The following is an 18,748-nucleotide window of genomic DNA, read 5'->3' as shown; positions in this document are numbered from 1 at the left end:
TAAAAGCCATTCTAACAGGTATGAGGTGATATGTTATTGTGGATTCGATTTGCACTTCTCTGATTATTAGTGATGTTGAACATTTTTTTTTTCATGTGCCTTTTGGCCATCTGTATATTTTCTTTGGAAAAATGTCTATTCAGTCCCTCAGTCCCTCTGCCCATTTTTTAATCACATTTTTTTTTTTTTGCTATTGATTTGTATGAGTTTTTAAAATATATTTTGAATACAAACCCCTTCTCAGATACATGATTTACAAGTATTTTTCTCCTATTCTGTAGGTTGCCTTTTTATTTTGTAGGTGGTTTCCTCCACTTGAAGCTTTTTAGTTTGATGTAACTCCATTTATTTATTTTTGCTTTTGTTGTCACTGCTTTTGGAGTCAGATCGAAAAAGATATTAATAAAACCAGTGTCAGGAGCTTACCACCTGTGTTTTATTGTAGGAGTTTTATGGTTTCAGGTCTTACATTGAAGTCTTTAATCCATTTTGAGTTTATTTTTGTGTATGGGGTAATATAGTGGTCCTGGTTCATTTTTTTGCATGTGGTTGTCAAATTTTCCCAGCACCATTTATTGAAGATACTGTCCTTTCCCCATTGTATATTCTTGCCTCTTTCGTTGTAAATTAATTGACCATATGTGTGTGGGTTTATTTCTGGGCTCTCTATTCTGTTCCATTGATCTATATGTCTGATATAGCATATATTTTTATGCTGATACCATATATGTCTGATATAGCATATATTTTTATGCTGATACCATACCATTTGATTAGTGTAGCTTTGTAATAACTTGAAATCAGGACTGTGATGCCTCCAACTTTGCTTTTTTTCCCTCAGGATTGCTTGGTTATTTGGGGTCTTTTATGGTTCCATACAGATCTTAGGATTATGTATTCTATTTCTGTGAAAAATGCCTTTGGAATTTTTTTTAATGTTTGTTTATTTTTGAGAGAGAGAACGCGTGAGCGCTCACGAGTGCACTTGTGAGCTGGACAGGGGCAGACAGAGAGGAAGACAGACAATACTGAGCCGGCTGTCTCTGTGCTGTCAGGCTGACACAGGCTCAGATCTCACAAACCATGAGATCATGACCTAAGCTGAAACAAGAGTTGGGTACTTAACCAACTGAGCCACTTAGGCGCCCAGGAATTTTGATAGGGATTTCATTAAATCTGTAGATTGCTTTGGGTAATATGGGCATTTTAACAATAGTAATTCTTTCAATCTGTGACTATGGAATATTTTTCCTTTTATTTATATCTTCAATCTCTTTAATCAGGGTCTTACAGTTTTCAGTGTACAAATCCTCATCTTGATTAAATTTATTCCTAGTTATTTTATTCTTTTTGATGCAGTTGTAAAGAGGATGTTTTTTCTTTCTGGTAATTTGTTATTAGCATATAGAAACACAGCAGATTTTTGAGTATTGATTTTGTACCCTGCAACTTTACTGAATTCATTTATTTTAACAGTTATATTTCTTATATTGTTTAGTTTTATTGCAACGTTTGTTTTGTTTTATTATAATTTAATGTGTGATAATATTATTTGAATTGTAAATTTTTATTTGCCTAACTGTGTTATAATATCTTCAAAGACTAAGGTTATTTAAAATTCCTTTAGTTGGGGCGCCTGGGTGGCGCAGTCGGTTAAGCGTCCGACTTCAGCCAGGTCACGATCTCGCGGTCCGTGAGTTCGAGCCCTGCGTCAGGCTCTGGGCTTGATGGCTCGGAGCCTGAAGCCTGTTTCTGATTCTGTGTCTCCCTCTCTCTCTGCCCCTCCCCTGTTCATGCTCTGTCTCTCTCTGTCCCAAAAATAAATAAACGTTGAAAAAAAAAATTAAAAAAATAAATAAATAAAATTCCTTTAGTGTCATACACAGAATCTTATATAGCATTTTAAAAACCCTAGGTGCTCAATTTTGTATGATTTTATATGGCAATATTAAATAATTATTTAAATCCTTGATTTAAATTAGGTTTGTTAGTCATTCCATATTATTATTGTGAAAAAGTAATTTCTTATTCTTAGATACTAGAATTTTAAAAAAGTTATTTTTATTTATTTATTTATTTATTTATTTAATTTATTTTTTTGACATTTATTTATTTTTGAGACAGAGAGAGAGCATGAACAGGGGAGGGTCAGAGACAGAGGGAGACACAGAATCTGAAACAGGCTCTAGGCTCTGAGCTGTCAGCACAGAGCCCGACGCGGGGCTCGAACTCACGGACCGCGAGATCATGACCTGAGCCGAAGTGGGCCGCTTAACCGACTGAGCCACCCAGGCGCCCCCCCAAAAAAGTTATTTTTAATGTTTATTTATTTTTGAGAGAGACAGAGTGCGAGCAGGGGAGGGGCAGAGAGAGAGGGAGACACAGAATCCGAAGCAGGCTCCAGGCTCCAAGCTGTCAGCCCAGAGCCCGATGTAGGGCTTGAACTCATGAACTGCGTGATCATGACCTGAGCCAAAGTTGGATGCTCAACTGACTGAGCCACCCAGACACCCCTTAGATACTAGAATTTATATATTAGAGAAGGAGCAAGTTAACATCTAGCCTTAACTCTGCACCTCACTTTCTTAGTCCATAGAAGTTGAGAGTTTGAGTAGGCAGTTTGTAAAGCTCTGGCAAGTTGTACGATGTGGTTAATATAAAACTTTTGTCACTTTTTAGGTTTTTTTGGGGGGGGATGGTGTTTTTCTATATAGATTAGTTGATAATTATGAAGTAATGATTTAAAACTTAGGTTAATCAGAAAATTTCTGTGAGACATTGTCATCTTTGAATGTAATGTTAGTATAAAATAATTTATGGGGATCTAAAATTAAGAGGGCTTAGCCATGAATGTGAAGAATATGAACATGAAGAATAATCAAAAAAGAATAAACCATTGAATATATTAAATAAAAGCATACCCAGAGCAATAAAGTAGATATATAAATATAGGTATGGGAAATAATATATGTGCACATCTGTGTATGTTTATGTATACAGAAAATGAGATATTCCGTAATGAATTTTCAGATGGCTGAATATTCTTCCTCAAATTTTAAAAACAATTTAAAACATAATTTTTATTTTAAATCTTAATAAGATTTCCTTGCTTTATTAGAGTAGTTTCTCTCTTCTTTTGGAGTTCACTGTCTTTTCTTTCTGTATACCTTTCTTACAAAGTTAGTTTGATTCATTTTGAGAAATCATATAACCAAGGTTGTGAGAATATTGTATGGGTTGAGAATCAGTAAATGTTGAATGGTAGCTTGAAGGTGTGCTTTAAAAATACAAATCATAAATTTGAATGAGTTTGGGCTCTATTCATATACATATTTTTTCCTATTTGTATATTTTTTTCTTGAGTATATTCTGGATGATTTTCTGAATAGTTGCAGTGCTATTAGGTTTGTAAAATGCATTAGCCAGTGCTTTTTAAATTTTTTCTTAACGTTTATTTATTATTATTGAGAGACAGAGAGAGAGCATGAGCATGGGAGGGGCAGAGAGAGGAGGAGACACAGAATCCGAAGCAGGCTCCAGGCTCTGAGCTGTCAGCACAGAGCCCAAGGCAGGGTTCAAACTCACAAACCATGAGATCATGACTTGAGCCAAAGTCAGACGCTTAACTGACTGAGCCACCCAGGTGCCCCAGCCAATGCTTTTTAAAAAATTTTTAATGTTTATTTTTGAGAGAGAAGGAGAGCATGTGCGAGTGCATGTGCAAGTGCACAAACGTGAGTACATGTGTGAGCAGGGGGAGGGGCATAGAGAGAGGGAGACAGAATCCTAAACAGGCTCCGTGCTGTCAGCGCAAAGTCCAGCATGGGGCTGGAACCCATGAGCTGTGACATCATGACCTGGCCTGAAGTCAGATGATCAACCAACTGAGCCACTCAGGTGCCCCTAACTAATACTTTTAATAAATATTACTATAAAGACAAAAGGGATAAAATATAGTATATAATACTTGTGTACCCACCACTCAGTTTAAGAAATAAAATACTGTTTTTTTAAATTTACTAAAATGTTGAATATTTGAGTGCTTGTGATATGCTGCTCTAGGCATTGTGTATATAGCAGTCAACAAAACAAACAAAAATCCTTGTCCTCATTGAGTTTACATTTTAGGAAGGAATTTGCCATTGCCTGATAATTGTCATTGTTCCTATCTTTAGCATTTCCCCCATCCTTTTTAGAGTGCTGATTTGAATCTTATGTGCTCATGAATATTAGAATACTTATTAGAAATGATTGCAAATAAAGAATATGTAGGCACCATCTGACAACATAAAAGGTGTTCTATCAGTACATTTGGCTTGGTGGAGTTTATTTGGTACATACTAAGACATTTAATCTCTAATATTTGGTTTCACTGCCTAGTCAACACTATCCTATTGTTGGTGACCCTAGTTTCATTAGGTCCACAAGAGGAAAGCAATCTGGGTCACCTCATATAACATTCTTGTGTGTCTGTGTAATACACAGTTGAAGGAAGTATAGTTTATCTTTTAAGGCATTTGAAAGAAAGTTGACTTTTTAGTTTAAATTCCAAACTAAAACTTTTTCCAAAAAAAATGGCACCTTAGATCCAGTAACTGAGAGTTACAGATTCACTCTTTCTTGTGATGGGCTTGAAAACCTTTTTTTTTTTTTTTCAAGTAAGCTGTATCCCCAATGTGGGGCTTGAACTTACAATCCCTGAGGTCAGGAGTTGCATGCCTAACCAACTGAGCTAGCCAGGTACCCCGGGGTTTGAAAACTTTTAAAAAATTGTGATATACTGTAGAGGAAATTAGAAGTGGCACCTTAGAATTTATAGACTGGGAACCTACAACAACAACAACAAAAATCTGTGGTGTACTATAAATAAAAGCACAAACTAGGGCATTATGAAAGAAACCAGCAGAAATAGAAATGAATAAACATCAGAGTTAGCATCAGAATATATAGTGTCCTCTGAAGATGCTTTTTATTTGGTATTGTTTCAGGTATCGTCAGATCCTGGAAAAAGCCGTTCAGTTATCTGGGGCAGAACAACTAGAAGCTTTGAAAGCTTTTGTGGAAGCAAGTAAGTAGAACGAAAATTCCATGTCTGCCTTGTATTATTGAGTTAGGACTTCAAAGCTTGCTCAAGCTTGTTTTATATCAAATTATCAATATAATTTTCATTGAGATTAAATTAAATATGCATTGACATTGATTTTAGAATTTAAACTGTTTACAACTTGATTATTTTTCAGTAAGCTGTCTTCAGAGTTACATTTACCAATTAAGGTTTTGTATAGTTATTCATACAGTCACTGATGGAAGGCAATATAGCCTAATGATAAAGAGAATAGTCTAAATTCAACCTGGTCTGCTGCTTTATTAAGTTAGTTCCTTTGTGCCTCCTTTTCCTTGTCTCTAAAATGAGGGATTTGATAGCAACCCTGTAGAAGTGTTGGGAGTTTAAATGAGTTAATATACATAGTAAAGTGCTTAGAATAGTACCTGGCATTTAATAAGTGCCATGTAATTGTTAACTGTTATTAACGTTAAGAACATTCCTTTTGAATGGGAACTAGAAATTTCCATTCTTCAAAACACTCTCTCCCACTTCCTGACTTTAAACATATCCAGTTATCTTGAAAATGACTCAAAATTCAGGCTTGAATTTATGCTCAGTTAACAGTGTTAACGATACTTGAGAGTGCTTTCATGCACATTATCATGAGAAGTGCTAGTGTGTGTGGTAATTTCTTTCTAACAGCTGAAAGTGCCTGATGGCACTTATAATGAAACTGTTTGCTCAGCTGCATTCAGTATTATCCAATAATGAATTCTAATTAATACATCATAAACTGATGAGAAGCTTTGTCACAGGTTACTGTAAGTTACTGCCTCAAAAATTGTGGCCTGCAATGTGTGATGAACTGACAGTGCTGTTAGGAATGGTTTTATTGAGAACATTGCAATATGATAGCGAAAGAATAATGATTTTTATAAACTTTGATCTTTGTATAAACTTTGAATCCACTGAACCACCAAGAAAAGCAGTCTACTGTTAAAATCCTTTATATCGACTGAACAGTTTTTTCCCCAGTAACTGTTGTTTTGAGACTTAATTTATCTGAGTAGTGGTCACAAGCATGATGTATCTTTTAAACTATAATAATAATGATCATAATAGTGAACATTTGTTGAGTGCTTTGTGCCACATGTTGTTCATAGTGCTCTCTATATATTGCATTTGAGCTTCACAGCATCCTTATCCATATTTTACAGATGAGGAAACAGAAGCACAGAGAGGTTAAGTTTCTTGTGTGAGGGCATCTAATCATGCGTGGCCTCAGAGCTTTCTTCCTTAATCACATACAGTAATAAAATGTTTATAAATAGTGTCACTAAGTATGTCTGTACATCTGGTGCTCACCTCAGTTATTATTTGTTGTTTTTATTAGGAAAGTACAAGTGTCAGTAACTGTCACTACTTGCTTTATTTAAATTTCATGAAAATTATTTCACTGTTTCTTCTTTAACTCCTTTTTATAACGAGGTAGGATGAAAGATGAAAGTATAGATGTTTCTGTACCTTCCCTTTGTAGAAGAATAAAGGAAGAGAAAGGAAGATATAAAATTCTTAAATGTAAAACAAAACTTTTCCCAGCCACTTGTTTCTTAGAAAACTTAAGGGACGGGGCGCCTGGGTGGCGCAGTCGGTTAAGCGTCCGACTTCAGCCAGGTCACGATCTTGCGGTCCGTGAGTTCGAGCCCCGCGTCGGGCTCTGGGCTGATGGCTCAGAGCCTGGAGCCTGTTTCTGATTCTGTGTCTCCCTCTCTCTCTGCCCCTCCCCCGTTCATGCTCTGTCTCTCTCTGTCCCAAAAATAAATAAACGTTGAAAAAAAAAAAATTAAAAAAAAAAAAAAAGAAAACTTAAGGGACTTTTACTGGTGTAGTATTTAATGGTGTAGTCATTATATAATCAAATAATTCTGCATAAGGAAAACCGATTCTGTTATATAAGATGATATGGGTTTGGAAATCCCCGAATAATGCATTGAGGGTTGTACTAATATATATTGTTTTTAATAATAGTTTTAGGTAAAAATTGATGGCTTAATGAAAATTTGTAAGTTACTCAATTTTTTTATCTCTCTCTCTTTTTTTGACAAGTGGTGAATGAGAACGTCAGTCTTGTGATCTCTCGACAGTTGCTGACTGATTTCTGTACACATCTCCCTAACCTGCCTGATAGCACAGCCAAAGAAATCTATCATTTCACCTTGGAAAAGATCCAGCCTAGAGTCATTTCATTTGAGGAGCAGGTAAAAATCTGTAACAGTGAGTTTTGAACATGAGATAGCAGTAATTATTTTGAGAGATATTATTACATTTTTAAAGGAGGTGATCATCCAATTTTATTTTTGACAAAACAGTGTGCCAAACAGCATGTTACAGTGTAAAAACTCCAGGATGTTGTAACTCCAGCTGACATTTGCTCAGATATTACAATTTGATTTATGAATCAAATATTATTCTTCAGACAATTTTTAAAAATCAGTAAAATTGCAGACTCTGAGTGGCAGAGCCAGGATTCAGTTCTAGATCTTTGGTCTTTGGAACTTTAGGCTTAGTCACTAACTGCCTTCCAAGTTTAGAAATGAGCATATTAATTTCCACAGTGAGGAGACTAGCTTGCACAGCATGCAGGTTCTTTGTTTTTAAAGAGGAGGGATAGGGTGGTGAGTAGTCTGTAGTGGCCAGGCCAAGTCTGAGCAGCTTAACTATATTCTTCGGTGAATAGGGTCTCAGGGGTCAGTGGCCTTAAACAGATTAAAAACCCTGGGACCACAGTTCAAAGAAGAATAAGTTATTCTATCCTCATTTCTGTTGGGAATAAAAACAGATTGTAAAAGTAAAAACTAATAAAAGTTAAAAAAAGAAAAAGAGTCAGTAAAATTGTTAATAAGGCTGAAAACTTAGGAAAACACCAGTGTTATATATGCAGTTAACATAAACATAAAACTTAATATTTAAATTAAATTATTGCCATAATCCACATTGCAGAAATGTGTTAATTTCAGTTCAGTATTTTGATATTCCATGAATTCAGAATTCATTAAAAAAAATTTGGGGTGGTCTAGATAAATTTGCGCTATTTACTTGCTATCTTAGAATGTTGAATGAAAACATTATCACAATAGATAAACTTACCATCCATTTATTTTAATTAGTTACTAATGTCAGTTGAAATAATTTAAAATGTCTACCTACTATTTCAGGTTGCTTCCATAAGACAGCATCTTGCATCCATATATGAAAAAGAAGAAGATTGGAGAAATGCAGCCCAAGTGTTGGTGGGAATTCCTTTGGAAACAGGACAAAAGTATAGTAAATAGTGGATATTGGATGGAGATGTATATAGGATATGTATTGTTGTTCATTTGTGGGTTTTTGGTGGTTTTTTTTTTTTACATTCTAGTGCAAGAAACATCATAAACAAGTTAATAAGTAAATAAATTCTGTAGTATGTTAGGTGTTAAGTGCCAGGGAGAAGAGTAAAGGGAAAGTAGGGAGCAGGTTGTATCATTAAACAGGATGATTGGAGTAGTAGAGTGGTCCAGATATACCTTCTCAGACACATGAAGGAAGTAGTCATGAGTTTAGGGAAGATTATAAGTAGATCCTCTTAGAGAGAAAGGCTAGTGTAAAGGCCCTAAGATGGGAGCATACCTGGAGTGTTTTCAGAAGATCAAGGAGAGCAGTATGGGTGGAATGGAGTAAGCCAAGAGAAGGTGGGGGGCTGAGATCAGAGAGTACTGGGGGCCAGATTATATAGGTTCTTGTAAGTCATTGTAAGGCCTTTGTCTTTTCTGTAAGTGAAATGAGGGGAAACCATTGGAGGATTTTGTGTGGAAGAGTGACATGATCTGACTTTTATTTTTAAAAATCATTTTGGGGGCACCTGGGTGGTTCAGTTGGTTAAGCGTCTGACTCTTGATCTCAGCTCAGTCTTAATCTCAGGGCTCAAGCCCCACATTGGGCTCTGTGCTGGGCATGAAGCCTACTTAAAAAAAAAATCATTCTGAGTACTTGGTTGAGAATAGCTGTAGGCAAGTAATGATAGAAGTAAGGACATGAGTGAAGAGGCTTATGTACTACTGCAGATAAGATGGAGATTGTGAGAAATGTTGGATCCTGGATATGTTTTTAAGGTAGAGCTAAGGATTTTCTGGTAGCTTACATATGGAGTATGAGAAAAGGAGCCATGATAAATCCTGGTTTTGGTCTGAACAACTAGAAAGATGGAGTTGTCGTCTCCTGCATAGTAAAGAATAGGTTTTGAGGGAAGAACAGGAATTCCATTTTGGACATGTGATAACTAAGTGGAAATATCTAGTAGGGAGTTGAATATACTAAAAGAGAGATATGGGCTAGAGATATACATTTGGAAGTCACTGATATATAGAGAGAGATGGAATTTAAAGGCATTAGATTGGATGAGATCCCAAAGGGAGGGAATATAGATAGAGGAGAGGACTGAGTACTGAGGCCTGGAACACTCCAACACTAAGAGGTGAGGGGCAGGAAGAAGATAGATCAAATGAGGATTGAGAAGAAAACCAGAAGAATGTGGACTATGGCAGCCTAGAAGCCAAATGAGGAGAATGTATCAAGAAGGAGCAAGTGATCTGCTATGGTGTTGATAGGTCAATTAAGCTGAGGAGTGAGGGTTAACCATTGGAGTTAGTAAAGTGGAGGTCACTGGGGCCCTTGACAAAAGCTGTTTTGGTGAAATGGTAAGAATGAAGAAGCCTGACTGGAATGGTTTAAGAGAGAATGGGAAGAGAAGAGTTGGAAATGGTATGTATGGGCAGCTCTTTGCAGAAGTTTTTACAAAAAGAAAGAAATCTAGTAGAAGCAGCAGAGGTTAGGTTAAGAGATTATTTTTTCTTTAATGATTTTTCCTTTAATTTTTTGCAAAGCAAAAATATAATATGGGAGGGTAGAGAAGAGGATTCTTGCAGGAGTGGACAGGAGGAGAAGGAATCTAGTGGAGAGATAGTTTTTAGACAGGGGCATGGATAGTTGATCTATGGCTGAGTTTCTCAGCCCAGGCACTGTTGGCATTTAGATGGAATAATTCTTTGTCATGGGTTGCAAGATGCTCAACAGCATCCCAGACCTCTACTCACTAGATGCCAGTAACATCACCGCCCCTAGTTGTGATAGTCAAAATGTCTGTAGACATTGAGACATGTTCCGATGGGCAGAACAGTGCCCAGTGATCTACAGTAACAGCTAGGAATACAGAGTATGTGATATTGATATTAGCAATGTGGTGGTGGCGTTTGTGCAGGTATTCTTTGATTGCTCTGGTATTCTTAATGAAGTCAGAATCAGTCATCAGTGGGAAGTGTAGACCAGGTTGGGAGTGTCGAAGTTGAGGGAAGGCAGGAATATGAGAAAAAATTTTCTAGGAGAGTGAGACAGTGAATGGAGTAGGAATATATAATATACTTGGTAGCATAAAGGGCTCATCTGAAGGTTGTAGTGATTGAAATGAGGTCATTCAGATTGGTTAGGTGTTTTTCTCCATCAGAGTTCAGCTATATGGGTGCAGGAAAGGAGTAGGCAAACTTAGGTTTAACCGAGTTACGATTTTGGCCAAGTGTGACAGCAAAAGTGGGACAAGGGAGATGAATGCACATTCAAATCAATAATTACAATGATTCACCATAGGGCTTAAGCTAGTTAGGAGTTAAGTGAAGCCATCAAGGGGAAAAAGAGGTAACAATGTAATAAGATCAGTGGTTTGGAGGTCACAGTGAGTTCAGTGGGTTGTTGGATTTGAGATGCTAGAAGTGAGATGGAGAAACAATTAGAAAAAATTAAGATGATAGGTTGTAACTTTTATTCAGTTAATCTTAACTTTTTGTTAAGTATTTTTAAAAACATCTATAGTGCTTTATGAAACATTCCTCCCAAGTATGTTGTACAAGGAAGAAGACAGATGTGAGATTCTTGGTTACACTTTTTAAACACACTTCCCCTCTCAGTACCAACTGTGAATGACTTAAAAATGTTTCATCTGTTTCTCTACTTTTTTACCAGGGAAATGAGGGATTCTTTTTTGGTCTTCATTAATATTTATGAAGGATGATAAGGCAGACACTACTTCAGGCATCTTGGCTTTTCTGCATTACTTATGAAATTATTAGGCAGTGATGCTCCTTGAAAAAGCAACCGGTTTATGAAAATGGTTTCGTTATGTAGATACTGAATTTTGCTTTCCAAGGCCTCTTGTTAATTTGGGTTTTTTTCTTTGATAGTTTGAAAAGGCTTGGCTTATTGGCTTTGGTCTTACTCTGTCTGGAGTATTTTCTTCCTAGTACAGGGCAATTGATTTATTTTCACTGGTAGTTGAAATAAATATAAAATTAGATACTGTTCTTTTAGTGATGGGATTTATCATTTTGGTAGTCCTATAGCATTATCTTTGTGAGGATATCAGAGAACTGAAAATTTAGCCATTGTTTTTTTTAATTTAGAAGTTTTCTAAACAAATTAACCTAAAAGTGGTTAAAAGTAAAATCTGGATAAACGGTTGAGAACTCGTTTCTTTAAACTATGATTCATTCTGATAATTAAAGTAATACATTTAATAGATACACTTGGCATAAAATTGGAAAATTGAAAAAAGTATAGTGCTATGTATAGCAGTTTGTGTAAATTTGAGTTGTGAAAGGAAACAGTGTAGTGCCAAATGTCGGTAATATATGACTTGTGGAAAAAATTCGAATTTGTATAAAAAATTTTAAAAAGTAAAGAATTAATTTCAGAGTTGGGCCATGTAAATTGTAAACTCAGTTCTTGCCACATGGTGGCATCACTTTGCTGGCAATAAAAAAGATTCATTTTTCTCTAAGGCTTAATCGTGAATTATGTGAGTTTTGAATTAGGTGAGGTGTTCAGTTGTGCATTTCTTGCATAAAATGTGGCTACTGGGATAAAGAAGAAAATGAAAACCACCTGGAATCTCAGTGCCTAGAAATAATTGCTATTACCATCTTCATACATATGTATAGAAATACTTTCTAATGGTGTCTTCCATGCTGTCTTATCCTATTTTTTGACTTAGCAAAAACACGTGATGACTATTTTCACATAGTAATGATTATAATAACTATATATTATTATACCATCTTTATGTACCACAATTTAATTGATTATTAAAAATATCTTAATAGGTGATTTCTAATTTTTTTCTCTTAAACGTATTTATGAGTAGCTTTACAGATGAATATTCCTTGTACATATGTGTGCACATCCCTTATTATTTTCTTGCGATTTGTTTTCTAGAAATAAAATATAGTAGATAAGGAATATATGCATTTTAAAAGATTCAAAGAATGATTGGAGAATATATTGCCAAATGGTTTTCCAGGATGGTTGTACTAATAGCCCCAGCACCAGTGTATGGTATACCCCTAAACTGGGCATTTTTTCTTTTAAGTTCTTTGACTGTGAGATTATTTGAGGACTAAAGGAAACTAAAATACAATGGAGGAATCATGATGATAAAATAAAAATTCAATAACATTTATTTTGGAAGTATTTTTTTAGATTGTTCTCTAATGCAGTAAAAATTTGATATGCTTATATTAATAGCATGTATGGAGGAAAAATACATTTTTTTACCACTCCTAAAAGTTGTCTTGATAAAATATTTAGTCATTGTATTTTTCTGTTATATCCTAGGCAGTACAATGTAGATTATAAGTTGGAGACTTACCTGAAGATTGCTAGGCTATATCTGGAGGATGATGACCCAGTCCAGGCAGAGGCTTACATAAATCGAGCATCATTGCTTCAGAATGAATCAACCAATGAACAGTTACAGATACATTATAAGGTAACAGATGAGTTGATTTGGAATTAAGTTTGTATTGGAGAGTCCTACTATACTGAGATATTCCAGATAATATGATAAATGGTGTTATGTATTAGAAATTCTCTTTTATTTTTTGCTTTGATTTTTAATTTTTCCCCCTAATTGAAACATTTTCCCCTCTGTAGGTATGCTATGCACGTGTTCTTGATTATAGAAGAAAATTCATTGAAGCTGCACAAAGGTACAATGAGCTCTCCTACAAGACAATAGTGCACGAAAGTGAAAGACTAGAGGCCTTAAAACATGCTTTGCACTGTACCATCTTAGCATCAGCAGGTAAACATGTAATTTGTGCTTTCATAAACAGTTATCTTTGCTTAATAATTTCAGGTTTGTTACTATTGGAAGATTTAGTAAGGAATTATTTATTCTTCAAGGGGAGGTCTTATTACTACCATTATGGTAAATTTAGTTTAAACACTTTAAACAGTTAAAAACAGCAATAAAATAGATTGTTAACTTCAAAATTTTTTAAATATGCATGTATCAGTCTATTACCTGCATGTGTTGGGAGTAATTAAGAGAGATAATATAGAGTTTAGTTCACCTAATAGATAACTTAAAAATGAATAACAAAATTATGTGAGAATTACATAAAGAGAAGTTAAAATTAAAATCTAGGGATTGATGATAATTAACACACTGCTTTTGAGATCTTTTTTAACCTTCAAGCCTTAGTTTCAGATCTCACATTTATCCTTTTCTTTGGTAAATGTGAAAAATATTCTTTGTTCTCTTTTACTAAATTATAGCATGTACATCACTCAACTTATAAAGCAGAAAGGGCATTGAGGAGAAATGCTGGTAATTCTAAACTGGCTTTTCTAAATCATTTTTAGAATGTCTATTCTTGATCTGTGTTTGGTTGAGAGCCTAATGACATGTTCACACTACACATTTCATTCTTTATGAAGCAGTGATCTTATTTATTACATTTTTGTTACTGAAAAGGCAATACATAATGTGGTACTGCTTCCAGTTCTAACGAGCTTTTACCAATTACTTGTATTTCCTTCAATGTAAAAGTGTCTGTGTCCCCCCCCACCTTTTTTTTATATAAACGGTAGCATGATATACTCACTTTCACCACCTGTTTTTTTCCTGTATGTATATATCAGTGATCTTTATATGTCAATACATATCTCTCATTCTTTTTGATCTTCTATTGTTTGGCTTTATCATAATTTATTTAGTCAGTTACAAACAGTGCTATAGTGATTGTGCACATATATGAATATATATATAGGTTAAATTCTTGAGTCCCAGGGTATATACCTTTAAACTTTGGATAGAAATTATATACTGCCCTTTAGTGTTACCTTCCAGGCAACAGTGTCCATGCAGACCTGATTTCTCACACCTGTATTACCAAATGTTTTCATCTTTGCTAATGGATGAAAAGGTAGTATTTCACTCCAGTTTTAATTTGCATTTCATTTACTAGGAATGCTCTTGAGCATCTTTTCATATGTTAAGAAAAATCATTATTGAAAAACCTGTATTTTTTTGAATGAATTATCTGTTTATGTTTATTAGCCAGGCTTTGAGTTTTTATCTTGGTGACTTATGAAAGCGCCTCATGTATATAAGAAATTTAACAATTTTTTTTCCCAATTTGTTGTCTCATTTTTGGTTTTGTCTATGAAATTTTTGCCATGCAGAAACTCTTTACTTTTATACGGTTAAATATATTAATCTCTTTTTTTTATGGACTTTGGGTTTTGTTTACTTGCTTAGAAAGGTCTTTCCTATTCTGAAATTAGGTATTTTAAATTCCCACATGTTTTCTTTCAGTACCTTAGTTTCCCACATCCTCAGATTCTGGTCTCAGAACTCCTTTACACTGAAAAATTGAGAACCCTTTCCTTTGCTTATGTAGGTTATATCTATTGATACTATATTAGCAATTGAGATAATAAATTTAAAAAATAATAATTCATTTAAAAGTAGCAATCATAAGTCCATTACATATAAATAAAAAGTGACATTTTTATCAAATAACTATATTTTCTAAAGTAAAAAAAGTTAAGAGAATGAAGTTGTTTTTACATCTTTTCAAATCCTATCGGGGCGCCTGGGTGGCGCAGTCGGTTAAGCGTCCGACTTCAGCCAGGTCACGATCTCGCGGTCCGTGAGTTCGAGCCCCGCGTCAGGCTCCGGGCTGATGGCTCGGAGCCTGGAGCCTGTTTCCGATTCTGTGTCTCCCTCTCACTCTGCCCCTCCCCCGTTCATGCTCTGTCTCTCTCTGTCCCAAAAATAAATAAACATTGAAAAAAAAAAAATTCAAATCCTATCAATGTCTATCTTAACAGACAAAAACTGAATTTTTTTTTAAGCTGAATTCTTAAAAGTACTTCTGTATTCAGCCTGCTTTGATATGTTGTTTTATTTTTTTTTATTTTATTTTTTTTTTCAACGTTTTTATTTATTTTTGGGACAGACAGAGACAGAGCATGAACGGGGGAGGGGCAGAGAGAGAGGGAGACACAGAATCAGAAACAGGCTTCAGGCTCCGAGCCATCAGCCCAGAGCCTGACGCGGGGCTCGAACTCACAGACCGTGAGATCGTGACCTGGCTGAAGTCGGACGCTTAACCGACTGCGCCACCCAGGCGCCCCCTGATATGTTGTTTTAAAGGAAGTATATGAAGACAATCCAGCTCACAGTGTGTAATTGGAAAAAGGAGGCATGTTGATGACTTTTTCAGATAATTGTGATATTCTTTCATGCTACACTTAACTTGACCAGTGGTATAGTTTCTTATAGGTTAGTGGCAGTGTGGCATCTGAAACCGTATCAATGAACTTTTTGCACCTTGTTAATGTTAAAGTCTTGGTCTGTCTTGCGCTTGAATGGATCCTTTACTCCATTTTGTATCATTATGTTTGGTTGTTTGGATACTATTGATTCACTGAGTTATGCAATCGAAATATTGACATACTTTATTATACAACATATAAAAATTACATTTGAATATATTACACCTGATCTTATCAGAAGAACCTTTAACTATTGGAAAGCTGTCAAGCTCATGGTGGCAGATAGAAGTTCTCTAAAATTCTGATTGTTTCTGGGGCGCCTGGGTGGCGCAGTCGGTTGGGCGTCCGACTTCAGCCAGGTCACGATCTCGCGGTCCGTGAGTTCGAGCCCCGCGTCGGGCTCTGGGCTGATGGCTCAGAGCCTGGAGCCTGTTTCAGATTCTGTGTCTCCCTCTCTCTCTGCCCCTCCCCCGTTCATGCTCTGTCTCTCTCTGTCCCAAAAAAAAATAAAATTTGAAAAAAAAAAAAAATTTTAAATTCTGATTGTTTCTTAAAAATTCTAATTTTATCAGCGACAACAAATACTGTTGGTTGGACTTGATAGGCTTGCTTTGTTCATTTTTTTAAAAATATCTACCAAATACCCAAGTCTGAAAACCCATCATTTTGTCTGTTAGTCATTGTCTTACGTAAATGGTGTTCAGCTTGCAGGGTTTCCTTGGGACAACCATTGTTCGGTTTGCAGCAGAAGTGCTTTACATGCATTTCCCATTTTGTTGCACAGAATATTAAAAAGATGTGTTCTCATGTCGGTACTTAATAAAAATAACTCCTTTCTGCTGCAAGCTTCTTTTGTTTTGACTGTTGAATGTGTGGCACAATACAGTTCATTGCCAGTGCCACAGCCTTGATTTGTGCGGTGGTGCCAGCTGTTTTAGCCGCCATTGCTTTCGCACCAGCAATGTAAGTGCCAACACAATGAAAAACGTAAAGGATGTTTTTATACTATTATAAAATAGCATTGGCTCACCGACTGATCCCTTGAAGGGTCTTGGAGACCCCCTTTGACAATTGCTGCTTTAGGCTTCATATTTTACTTTGATGCTTCCTTCTAGGCACTATCTCCAACCGCCACCCCCCCCACCCCCTGCCCCAGATTAATCACTAATTTAGATTAATGTTGCCTATTTCTCACTTCAATTTACCTGCAAGTCTTAATCCGTTTGGATTTATTTTGGTGTAGGGAATGAGATAGGGAATTACCCTTTTTTTTTTGTCTAAATGGCTATTTGACCTAGTATCTTTTATTAAGTAATCTTTTTTCCCCTATTGATTTAGCACATTACAGATTTCTAAATCTAGTATTCTGTTCCGTTAATTAGCCTATTTATGGATATACTAGTACTATGCTACTGGCATTATCATAGTATTATTGATTTTATTTTATTGATTATTGTTTTATTATCTGGCAGGGCTATTCCCCCTTCATGACTTTTTTTTCCTAAATTTTCTTAGCTGTTTGTTATATTTGCTTTCTTCCGTTGTAGGCCATCATGACACTCCCTCCTTATGTATCATCATGAACAATGATGAATTGACAATCTATATTACATATAACCGACAATATATATTAAATAAAGTACCTTTAACAGAGTAACATAAAGCAAGGTTACATATTGATCAGTTGACAAAAACAGTGTGTCCAGAGGCTCATAGGAGCCTAATCCTGTATTTCCCCTAGAAGTAGGAATTGGCAACAACTTTGTAGAACATAACTGCCACAAATTCCGAGAATTGGCTGTATATTTTAGTAGGCAAGAATGAAGTCATAACATAGTTTTTTATTGGGGAAATAGATTGTGAGAGTATTTGATGCTCATTTGTTTCCCTTAGGACAGCAGCGTTCTCGGATGCTAGCTACCCTTTTTAAGGATGAAAGATGCCAGCAACTTGCTGCTTATGGGATCCTAGAGAAAATGTACCTAGACAGAATCATCAGAGGAAATCAGCTTCAAGAATTTGCTGCCATGCTGATGCCTCACCAAAAAGCAACTACAGCTGATGGTAATGATCATGTCTTATAAATATGTGGGAGCAAATATTTAGGTACACTCTAGTGAAAAGTGTGTTAAATTTGAAGCATCTTGATATCTTTCTATAATATTTTTATCCAACATTTGATGACCAAAAAAGGAATATTACATTGACTGAAGATGAGTATAATATACAAATATGGGTTTGAATTATAAAAGTAGCCCTATTGGAAAACATATTGTAGAATAATGCATTTTTGGAAACTGTAAGGGCAGAATTATAGACCTGGTTTTTTAAAAACTCAAACCCTTCGATAAGTACCTTAATTAATCTTAAGCATCAGTTTGTAACAGAGTATAATTATCCAGTCCTATTTTAGATAGAGCAAAATTTGGCACAGTAACTTGCCTAAGGTTAATCAGGGTGAACGTTTTGCCTATAAGAATAGAACTTGGTGTCGTGTTTCCTAGTTCAAGGATGTATTTGCTTAAGTCAGGCTACCTTTTCCAGAAAAGAAGTTTTTAATAAGTTGTCTGCTTATAGCATCAGTTACTTTGTGTACATTTGTCTACAGAGGTTTTAAAGAAGCTTATAACAGTAACATAATAATAATAAAAGTAAACACATAGACCATCAGAAACATGAAAAAGGTCAAGATAAATAAACATACAGATCTGTTAGACTCACTTCCTTGGATTCAGTGTCATCCTATACCAAAGAGAATTTATCTATAAAGAGTCATTTATGCAGTGGTTTGCTAAAAGGTATTCACTTCACTCAGTCTTACTGGCTGGAGTTAAACCAGACCGCTGAAGGGATTATAGTGACTTCCTGTGGAATTTCTTTCATTTAATTTGTACTTTAAGAAGCAAACTAATTGAGGGGGGCCTGGGTGGCTCAGTTGGTTAAGCATCTGACTCTTAGTTTTGGCTCAGGTCGTGATCACACAGTTTGTGAGGTCGAGCCCCACATCAGGCTCTGTGCGACAGTGTGGAGCCTGCTTGGGATCCTCTGTCTCCC

General features: G+C 35.6%; 1 protein-coding gene across 2 annotated transcripts in view; it reads left to right on the top strand.

Moving 5' to 3' along the window:
* Positions 1-18,748, top strand: part of COPS4 (COP9 signalosome subunit 4) — a 43,013-nt gene that overhangs the window by 10,017 nt on the left and 14,248 nt on the right. For both annotated transcript variants that reach the window (XM_030313552.2, XM_030313553.1), the window contains exons 2-7: positions 4,989-5,068; positions 7,154-7,305; positions 8,263-8,366; positions 12,743-12,896; positions 13,061-13,211; positions 17,588-17,758. In XM_030313552.2, coding sequence (XP_030169412.1) covers positions 4,989-5,068; positions 7,154-7,305; positions 8,263-8,366; positions 12,743-12,896; positions 13,061-13,211; positions 17,588-17,758 — 812 coding nt within the window. The remainder of the gene's footprint in view (positions 1-4,988; positions 5,069-7,153; positions 7,306-8,262; positions 8,367-12,742; positions 12,897-13,060; positions 13,212-17,587; positions 17,759-18,748) is intronic.

This window comes from Lynx canadensis, chromosome B1, assembly GCF_007474595.2.
Source record: "Lynx canadensis isolate LIC74 chromosome B1, mLynCan4.pri.v2, whole genome shotgun sequence".
Classification (NCBI taxonomy): domain Eukaryota; kingdom Metazoa; phylum Chordata; class Mammalia; order Carnivora; family Felidae; genus Lynx; species Lynx canadensis.
This window is presented reverse-complemented; position numbering and strand designations above follow the sequence as displayed.